General features: G+C 47.9%; 1 protein-coding gene across 1 annotated transcript in view; it reads left to right on the top strand.

Moving 5' to 3' along the window:
* The first annotated feature begins 8,770 nt into the window (after window positions 1-8,770).
* Window positions 8,771-10,630, top strand: part of MAP1LC3C (microtubule-associated protein 1 light chain 3 gamma) — a 3,717-nt gene continuing 1,857 nt past the window's right edge. Inside the window, exons 1-3 of the mRNA XM_011955696.1 lie at window positions 8,771-8,896; window positions 8,998-9,053; window positions 9,210-9,316. Coding sequence (XP_011811086.1) covers window positions 8,839-8,896; window positions 8,998-9,053; window positions 9,210-9,316 — 221 coding nt within the window. The 5' untranslated portion in view covers window positions 8,771-8,838. The remainder of the gene's footprint in view (window positions 8,897-8,997; window positions 9,054-9,209; window positions 9,317-10,630) is intronic.

Here is a 10,630-nt window from a genome sequence, read left to right as displayed (position 1 = left end):
CTCAAACTCCTGACCTCAGGTGATCCACCCTCCTCGGCTTCCCAAAGTGCTAGGATTACAGGTGTGAACCACCGCGCCCAGCCACATCTTTCACCACAAAGAAGAAAAGGCAATGCCTGATTGGCTTCTTTGGGTTCTAAAGATAGCCACATTTGAGAATTCTGCCTCAACTCATATTCTAGAGGACACAAAAGTTGCCAGCTTTAAGTTGAGCCAGAGTAAGGAAGAGTTCTATTGAAAGCACCCCTGCCACTTGTACCCTATGACCAGGCAGACCGTATGGTACAGAGGTAGGTATGGTGGGAAAAGACGCTGGGTGGGTCTATGGTAAATTTCAATCTATGATTCGCAATGCAGCTCGCTAGGGTTCAGAAACATAGTTATGCATTTGCAGCAGAGAATGATTTATCTTTCAAAAATCAGTTGACCATGAGCCACTTAGAGACAACGTGGCCAGAACTAGCCATAATGAACTATATTTTGTTTGACTCATGAAGTCATTAGCGGCAGCAGCACATCATAAAATGCAAGTGGTGTTTGTAGGATCAGACATGTGCAAAGCCAGGGGCATAAGTAAACTGCATGATCAGGTGGCTCAGAGCCCCAGGAACTCTACCACTGTTGTACCCATATTCCTTCCTTTGTTCACCACTGGCCATTGTAGGGGAGGGTCACTTGTGATCAACTGACAGAGGAAGAAAAAGGCTAAACTTAATTTACAGGTGAGTAGCTTAGTCAGTGGTGCAAGCCAAAAAATGGGCTGTACCTGCACCAAGGGTGGCCCTGAGAGACAGCATTGAGGGGAAATCCTCCCGATGGGCAGAACTTTGGGCAGTACACCCAGTGCTTTACTTGGGTAAACACAGATTCATGGGCTCTGGCAGATGACTTGATTGTTGGTCAGGGGCTTAAAGAAGAAAAACTTGAAGATCAGAGATTTTAAAAACAAAGGTCTGGGGAAGGGGCATAAGTATGGATCTGTGGGCGTAGACATGAAACGTAAAGATCTATGTGTCACACGTTCATGCCCACATGGAGAACATCCACATGGAGGAGGCACTGCAGTTTGTCTAGTTGACCAGTAGGCTTTGGCCACCATCCCCTACTTCTCCCAAGACTGGAACAAGAAATGAAAGAGGGAGTATCCATGGTGGCAGGGATAGAGGTTATGCATGAGCTTAGCGGTATGGACCCCAACTCACCGGGCCTGATGTAGCTACACTGTTGCCAAATGTCCAATCACTCAACAACAGAGACCAGCGCTGAGGCCGTGACATAGCACAGTCCTCGAGGAAGCAACTCAGTTGCAAGTAGACAACTTGGGCCTCATTCTACCCAGTATGAGGGGTTGCAATTCATTTTGCCTATAATCAACATGTATTCTGGATATGAGTTTGCCCTTCCTGCTTGCTGAACTTCACAAGCAACATCACTCCGGAGCTGGGCCCTTTTCCCTGTTAGCAATTTGCATGCAGATAAATCTATTCAACTTTTATAAGCATGTACAATGTGCCAGGCTCTGTGCTAGCTACTGGGGATGCACAGATGAAGGCTTGCCCTCAGTCATGTAATAGCCATTATGGACTTTTTAAAATCCTGCCTTGGGGTAGGATAGCAAAATTGCCAGTTCTAAAACCATTTCACAAGTTAACTAAGCAGATTTCGAGCTCACGTGACTTCATGATTCTGTGGCTCATTTGGGACTGGGAACCAGAATCATTTATTTCATTGGATGGCCTGACTCTTAAATAAAATGTTTTTATCCCATGTTGATCAGATACATAAGTATTACGGGTAAGTAGCATCTTTGTTTGTTAGTTTGTTTTTTGAGATAGAGTCTTGCTCTGTCACCCAGGCTGGAGTGCAATAGCACGATCTCGGCTCACTTCAACCTCCACTGCCCGGCTTCAAGCGATTCTCCTGCCTCAGCCTCCCAAGTAGCTGGGATTACAGGCGTGCACCACCACGCCTGGCTAATTTTTGTATATATATTTTTTAATAGGGACGTGGTTTCACCATGTTGGTCAGACTGGTCTTGAACTCCTGACCTCAAGCAATCCACCTGCCTTGGCCTCCCAAAGTATTGGGATTACAAGCTTGAGCCACTGAGCCCAGCCAGTAAGTAGCATCTTAAAGGGGCACATGACAATAAAAGTAAAAATAAAATGGAATGAAATAAAGTTTGATTTTCAGCTGTCTACCTGGAGCTTGTGAGCAGTGCCTTCCTATCCTGCGAATGTGATCAAGACTGGGAGGTTTCGGAGCTCTCGGCAGCAGTAGGATCCCCCCACTGTCCCGAATCTCAGATCTCCCCTACTTTGAGAAGCCACAAAGCCCAGGGAAGGTTTAACCAAGGAGTCAGGCAACATTCTGAAGCAGGTTTGATAATCTGTCTCCTCTATAAAATGGACACATCTCTCTAACCTGCAGCAGTCTATTTTATTTTTATTATTTTAGTTTTGAGACAGGATCTTGCTCTGTCACCCAGGCTGGAGTGCAGCAGTGTGTTCATGGCTCATTTCAACCTTAACCTTCTAGGCTCAAGCAATCCTCCCTCCTCAGCCTCCCAGGTAGCTGGGACCACAGGCACAAGCCCCCACGCCTGGCTAATTTTAAATTTTTTTTGTAGAGACAGGGTCTTGCTATGTTGCCCAGGCTAGTCTTGAACTCCTGGGCTCAAGCAATCCTTCTGCCTTGGCTTCCCAAAGTGCTGGGACTATAGGCGTGAGCCACCATGCCCAGCCAACCTCTTATTTTAGGTGTACACATTTCACTTCCATGTTGTTAGAGTTCCCAAAGTTGTTTCTCCCTGTATCAGAGCTTGTAGCCAGGAAGGATGAATGACAGCAGCCACAGGGAGCAAACTTGATCTATCCCAGCCACTCCCTGAGCCCCAGACATCCACACTTGCCAAGAGACAATCTTATTTTTAATCACATTGCAAAAGCTGAGTCACCTTAGGAAACTCCTCAGGAATGATTAAAAATCATCCCAGAAAAGCATAGAGAGCAAGGAGAGAATTGTGGGGGAACCAGGGCAAAGCCAACATCAAGAGTCGGAAAGGCCACTTGTGGTTCTCAAATCTATACGTAGTAAGGGCTGGCTGCAGCGATGGTGGCAAGGACTGGTGATCCTTTCAGAGCCTCATCTTAAATCTCCATTTGCATAACAATTCTGTTGCATATTCACAAGATTGCCTACTACAGATAAGAATACAGACAAGTTTTGTGAACTTTTTTTCTTTTTTAATTGAGACGGAGTCTCGCTCTGTCACTCAGGCTGGAGTGCAATGGCACGATCTCGGCTCACTGCAACCTCCACCTGCCGCGTTCAAGCGATTATCTTGCCTCAGCCTCCCAAGTAGCTGGGACTACAGGCAGGTGCCATCATGCCCAGCTAATTTTTTGTATTTTCAGTAGAGAAGGGGTTTCACCATGCTGGCCAGGCTGGTCTCAAACTCCTGACCTCGTGATCCACCTGCCTCAGCCTCCCAAAGTGTGCTGGGATTACAGGCGTGAGCCATCGCTCCCAGTCTTTTTTTTTTTTTTTTGGACAACATTTCACTCTTGTTGCCCAGACCAGTCTCAAACTCCTGTCTTGAAGCAATCTTCTCAGTTCAGCCTCCCAAAATGCTGGGATTACAGGCATGAGCCACTGCACCCGGCCAGGTTTGTGTTTACTAAAATATTAGTAGACTGGACATGGTGGCTCATGCCTGTAATCCCAGCACTTTGGGAGGCTGAGGCAGGAGGACTGTTTGAGTCCAGGAGTATGAGGCCAGCCGAGGCAACATAGGAAGACCCCATGTCTCAGCCCAAAGCGGGTGGTAAACTCCATCTAAGGCTAAATACCGCCCGTGGATGGTGTGAGGCCGGTAGCGGCCCCCGGCGCGCCGGGCCCGGGTCTTCCCGGAGTCGGGTTGCTTGGGAATGCAGCCCAAAGCGGGTGGTAAACTCCATCTAAGGAAGACCCCATGTCTACAAATAATTTTTTTTTTAATTATTATACTTTAAGTTCTAGGGTACATGTGCATAACGTGCAGGTTTGTTACATATGTATACTTGTGCCATGTTGGTGTGCTGCACCCATCAACTCGTCAGCACCCATCAATTCGTCATTTATATCAGGTATAACTCCCAATGCAATCCCTCCCTCCTCCCCCCTACAAATAATTTTTAAAAATTAGCCAGGCATGGCGGTGTGAGTCTATGGTCTCAGCTACTCGGGAGGCTGAGCCAAGAGGATCACCTGAGCCAGAAGGTTGACGCTGCACTGACCTGTGATCATCCCACTGCACTCCAGGCTGGGCAACCCAGTGAGACCCTGTCTCAAAAAAACAAAACAAAAATGAAATTAAAATCTTGATAGACAGACCTCCTAATCAAGTGAGGGCACTCTTGCTTCAGCTGTTCTCCACAGGACTGTTCCTATTTCCTTCCCCATGATCCATGTAGCATCCATAGTATGTGGCTTTGGTCACCTCCCAGCCACCTAGGTCTCACTCCACTGCCAGAGGAGCACCAGCCAGCAGCACGACGCCATCAGACGACACACCAGACACTGCTCCCCTCAAAATATGGCTTTCAACTCCCCCCATCAAAAAAAATAAAAGACAAAAACGGGCTATAGGCACCGTGGCTTACACTTGTAATCCCAGCACTTTGGGAGGCCAAGGCGGATGGATCACCCTAGGTCGGGAGTTTGAGACCAGCCTGACCAACATGGAGAAACCCCATCTCTACTAAAAATACAAAATTAGCTGGGCATGGTGGCACATGCCTGTAATCCCAGCTACTCGGGAGGCTGAGGCAGGTGAATTGCTTGAACCCGGAAGGCGGAGGTTGAGGTGAGCCAAGATCGTGCCATTGCACCCCAGCATGGGCAACAAGAACAAAACTCCGTCTCCACCACCCCTCCCCCCGACAAAAAAAGAAAAAAAAAAAAAGAGAAAAAAGATCCAGCCCATTTCTCTGCCTGGAAGATGATGGATTCTGGAAGTGTTGCCGCATTTTGTTTTTTCCCAGTGCTTCATTCTATTACCTCCTTCATCTCCCTTCCATCTGAGAGGCAAGCCTGCTTGGACTAGATAGCAATCCCCAGGCCTCAGCCCAGAAAGCCAAACGCAAGATTAGGAAGCATCTCAAAGCCCTTATAATCGTTGACGAAACACCACAGCTGGGATTTATTTTCTCCTGCCCCAGCTGAGCGCTATTTCTTCTACCTCTGCCTTCAGCATTCAGACCCGAATGCACATAAAGTTTCTGGGATTATAAAGATTTGGGGGAACCATGGCTTGGGGAAGTGAGGGGAAGATGCACATACTGAGGCGCAGTGGCAGGCACTATACTAGCTGCTTTACAGAAACCAGTTCATTTAAGCCTCACATAACTATTCTGAGTTACAGATGACCATAACCATTAAAAGCTATATTTAGTAAAGTGAAGCCATGTATCCAAGATCAGAAATTAAGGTGCACAGGTGAGAAGGCCTGGCTTGAAACTAGCTTTGCCTGGTCTTAGAGTCTGGGTTGCCCCTGGAGATTGGCCAGTCTGGGTTGGATCCCGGCTCAGTTTGCATTCTGGCTGAATGATCTAGACCTGAGCCCTGTGAGCATCCCGCCTGCCCCTCCCACCTGCAAGGCAGCTGGGAAAGTTTACATGAGATTGCAGATTTGAGAGGTACTTTAGCGCAGAGCACTGCACACCTGCTCCTTACTATTCACACCTGATGGGATGCCTTCTTTTTTAAGACAGAGAAAGAGGATGAGGCCACTTATCTCTTCAATGATGCCATCATTTAATCTCTTGACATCTATTTCTTATCATTGACCTAAAGCCCCAAGAGTCAGGCCCTTCAGTTCACCCAGCAAATGTACTATCTCCTTCTCCTTTGTCACGCTTTGTTCATTTTAAGACTCTTCACTGCTGAAAGACTACAGAAAATCCTGGCATACACTGCTGACAAAGGAAACGCAAGCCTTCTGGCTGTGCAGAGTCTGAAAAGCTACCTGAATGGGCGTAAGTACCGCAAAGCAACCCCTGGCCCCGGAAACTGGAAGAGCTGTGTCCTGCCCTTCCTAGTGCCTTTGATCCCAGGCAAGGGATTGATTTCTCAGGCCCTGTGATATTGAGAAATACATGTTTAGTTTTCATTCAATTTCCTGGCATACAACTTCTAAAAACTCTTGGAATTTTTTTTTGTTTGTTTCTGTTTTTTGTTTCTGAGACGAAGCCTCACTCTGTTGCCCCACTGCACTTGTACCCAAGTGCAGTGGTGCAATCTTGGCTCACTTCAACCTCCGCCTCCTGGCTTCAAGTGATTCTCCTACCTCAGGATCCTGAGTAGCTGGGATTACAGGCACCCACCACCATGCCTGGCAAATTTTTGTATTTTTAGTGAAGACAGGGGTTTCACTATGATGGCCAAGTGGGTCTCAAACTCCTGACCTCAGGTGATCTGCCCACGTCGGCCTCCTAAAGTGCTGGGATTACAGGTGTGAGCCACTGTGCCGGGTGGAATCCTTGGAATTTTCAAAGTGATAGGTGTCTCTTTTTTTTAATTTTTAATTTTTATTTTTTTTCTGAGGTGGAGTCTCGCTCCATTGCCCAGGCTGAAATGCAATGGCACAATCTCGGCTCACTGCAAGCTCTGCCTCCCGGGTTCAAGCGATTCTCCTACCTCAGTCTCCTGAGTAGTTGGGATTACAGGCAACCACCACCACGCCCAGCTAATTTTTTTGTATTTTAGTAGAGACAGCGTCGCCATGTTGGCCAGGCTGGTCTCGAACTCCTGACCTCAAGTGATCCACCCACCTTGGCCTCCCAAAGTGCTGGGATTACAGGCGTGAGCCACTGCTCCCAGCAGTAAGGGTCTCTTTTTAGCTCATCAGTGGACTGATGGCTGGCAGCCCCTGGGTGGCTTCTGGATGGGGGCTGGTCGCCAGAAAGACAAAAGTGAGATGAGAGGGTCGGAATTTTTAGCCCCACCTCCAGCCTCTGGGGAGGGTAGAGGGGTTGAAAGTCAAATTGATTACCAGTGGCCAATGGTTTAATCAATCTTGCCTACATAATGAAGCCTTCATAAAAACCCAGAAGGCCTAGGTTCTGGTAGCTGACCGTGTGGAGGTTCCTGGAGGGTGGCATGCCCTTCGCCCACACCTCGCCCTGTGCATCTCTTCATCTGCATCCTTCGTCATATCCTCTGTAAGAAGCCGGTAAATGTGTTTCCCTGAGTTCTGTGAGTCATTCTAGCCAATTAATGAAACCCAAGGCGGGGGCTATCGGAAGCCTGAGGTATATCCCATAGAACAGAAGCACAGGGAAAACAAGCTAGGGTCCGGGCACGGTGGCTCATGCCTGTAATCCCAGCTCTTTGGGAGGACAAGGCAGGAGGATCATAAGGTCAGGAGTTTGAGACCAGCCTAGCCAACATGGTGAAACCCCCTCTCTACTAAAAATACAAAAATTAGCCACGCATGGTGTCACTTGCCTGTAATCCCAGCTACTTGGGAGAAATCGCTTGAACTCAGGAGGCAGAGATTGCAGAGAGAGCAAGACTCTGTTTCAAAAAAAACGAACAAACAACAAACACAACTTGGGGCTTGCAACTGGCATTGCAAGTGGGGGACAGTCTTGTGGGACAGAGCCCGCAGCCCATGGGATCTGACGCTGTCTCCAGGTAGCCAGTGTCAGAGCTGGATTGGAAGACACCCAGCTGGTGTCCACTGCAGAACTGGTTACTCGGTGTATGGGGAATCTCCCCAACCCACACACACACATCTAGTGTCAAAAGTGATCTGTGTTGTGAGAATATAAGAGAAATGGAGTTTGGTTTCCCCTATGTATGACCAGAGGCCCAGTTTCTTAACTCCAAAAGCGAGATCTTGGGGACAATTGTCCTTCCTTCCTTCTTTTATCCCAGAGAAAACTAAGTGACAGAATACACTGGAGTATATTGGACTTGGAGTATACCGGAGTACATTGGAAGTTCTTGGACTTCCTTGTAACAACTCTGGGTTTGTTTGTTTGTTTGTTTGTTTGAGATGAAGTTTCGCTCTTGTTGCCCAGGCTGGAGTGCAATGGTGTGATCTTGGCTCACTGCAACCTCTGCCTCCTGGGTTCAAGCGATTCTCCTGCCTCAGCCTCCTGAGTGGCTGGGATTACAGATGCCCGCCACCACACTCGGCTAATTTTTGTATTTTTAGTAGAGATGGGATTTCAGCATGTTGGCCAGGTGATCCACCCGCCTCGGCCTCCCGGGTGCTGGGATTACAAGTGTGGCCCACTGTACCCGGCATACAACTCTAGGTTTTAATCCATACTCCCTCTCTTACTAGCTGTGTGCCCTCGGGCAAATCACTTCACCTTTCTTAGTATAAGTTTCCTTCTGTGAAAAAGGGCATGGACCATTGTGAGAATTACACAGCACACTTCAGGCTGAGGTGGATCCCAGCTTGGACTCCCCTTGCTACTGAAGTACAAAAACGTCCCAGCACAAGGCAGTTTTACCTCTCCACAGTCCACTGCCCAGCCAATGATTTTATTACAAACCCTAATTTCTTTTGCAAAGAAACATCTTGAACTGGTCATGAACAAAGTGGCTTTCTCTGACCAGCAAGCAGGTGGCGATTCCATTTGCATCAGAACTGACCTCCTGCTGCCCAGGGAGGGGGAGTGGGGAGAGGGGAGGAAAAGGAGAGGCCTGATGTCACTCAGCCCTACATAAGGGCCTCCTTCAAGCTCCTGCAGGCAGTTTGGAAGCAGCTGGAGGAATGAGTTAGGTTCCTGGTTGCGGGACATATTTTTTTCTTTTTTAAAACAGACACAGCTGTTGAGTGAAATGCCGCCTCCACAGAAAATCCCAAGCGTCAGACCTTTCAAGCAGAGGAAGAGCTTGGGTAAATTTCTTGGGGTAGTTTTCTGGGTTACTCGAAAGAGAGGAGAGGAGCTGGCCTTCTCTTGATCTTTGCTTCTTCCCTTGTGCTTGAAACATTCACAGCAATCAGACAAGAGGAAGTTGCTGGAATCCGGGCAAAGTTCCCCAACAAGATCCCGGTAAGACACCATTGGACTTCCGCTGGGGGGCGTGGGGGTGGGGTACCCAGCCTGTTCTTTGAAGAAACCAAGAGCAGCCAACAGCTTCCCTCTCTCTGTTCCAAGTTCCTAAGACTCACACTGAGTCACATTCTTAAGGATTGACACTCTTGACAGGTGGTAGTGGAGCGCTACCCCAGGGAGACGTTCCTGCCCCTGCTGGACAAAACTAAGTTCCTGGTCCCGCAGGAGCTGACCATGACCCAGTTCCTCAGCATCATCCGGTAGGTGGCGCAGAGCATGCCGGGGAGGAAGGTGCGCGGGGTGTGCCGGGGCTGTTCGGCCTTCGGCCTTTGACGGTTTTATTTTGGGGATAGGGGTATGTCGGGGGGCGGGGGGAGCAGAGAGGACAGGGATTTTTCTGAAGTCATCTTTTAGATTCACTAGTACCCTGAAAAGATGCTCTTAAAATTACTCTATTTTAAATAGGTAAGGAGAATCTCTCAGACAACAACAACAACAAAAAAGAGCTGCCAACATTTCTAAGAATTTCCTAAAGTAGTCTTAAAACAAAATAAAAGATCTCAAGCTGGTCCAGCAGATCCTTTGTTTCAGATCCTGTCTGAAACGGAGTCTGCGCGTCCCTTGCAGAGAACAGTACCTTTTCCAAGTGTATGTGCGCCTGGGGGTGGGGACTTTTCCTCGAAAGAAACGTTCCCTGCTCAGAACACAGAGAGAAAAGCATCTCCCAAACACACTCCTCCCTTGGTTAAGCCAGAGGGACAGCAAAGAACAGGCAGCTATTCTTGAAGCTTAAAGGACGTCGCTTGACACATGGATTCAGTAAAAACTGATTTGGGAGTAAAGTAAATAGACCCGATGAGTAAGTTTTCAACAGGGTTGAAAAGTGCTGGGAAACTGCGTTGCTGTTGCAGCCTGTTTCTTTGAGAACACACGATGAATGAGTATCTTTTTATTTTGCTTTATTTAGCTCTGTCGCCCAGGCTGGAGTGCAGTGGCGTGATCCTAGTTTACTACAGCCTTGACCTCCTGGGCTCAGGTGATCCTCCCATCTCAGCCTCCTGAGTAACTGGGACTACAGGCAATCACCACTGTGCCCGGCTAGTTTTAAAAATGTTTTGTAGAGATGGGGGTTTCACCATGTTGCCCAGGCCTCTTTTTATTTTGTTTTACTGAGTTGTTTAAGAGCATTCTGATTTCCTCTCTCTAGGCAAGCTTACATATTAAGGTCAGTTCAGTGTGAATGGAAGGTGGCTAAGGGAGAATGAAAGTTAGGATTAGGGCTGAGCACGGTGGCTTGCACTGTAATACCAGCAATTTGGGAGGCCAAGGCAGGTGGATTACCTGAGGTCAGGAGTTCAAGACCAACCTGGCCAACATGGCAAAACCCCGTCTCTGCTAAAAATACAAAAATTACCCAGGTGTGGTGTTGCATGCCTGTAATCCCAGCTACTTGGGAGGCTGAGGCAGGGGAATCAAAAAACAAAAAAAAGTGAAATGTCAGAGAGACTGTGTATCACCTTTGTACCTCTAGGGAAATAGCTTTAATTTCTTTTCTTGCTTTCTTTTTTTTTTTT

Source organism: Colobus angolensis, unplaced genomic scaffold (genome assembly GCF_000951035.1).
Source record: "Colobus angolensis palliatus isolate OR3802 unplaced genomic scaffold, Cang.pa_1.0 Scaffold40, whole genome shotgun sequence".
In the NCBI taxonomy this organism is placed as follows: Eukaryota; Metazoa; Chordata; class Mammalia; order Primates; family Cercopithecidae; genus Colobus; species Colobus angolensis.
This window is presented reverse-complemented; position numbering and strand designations above follow the sequence as displayed.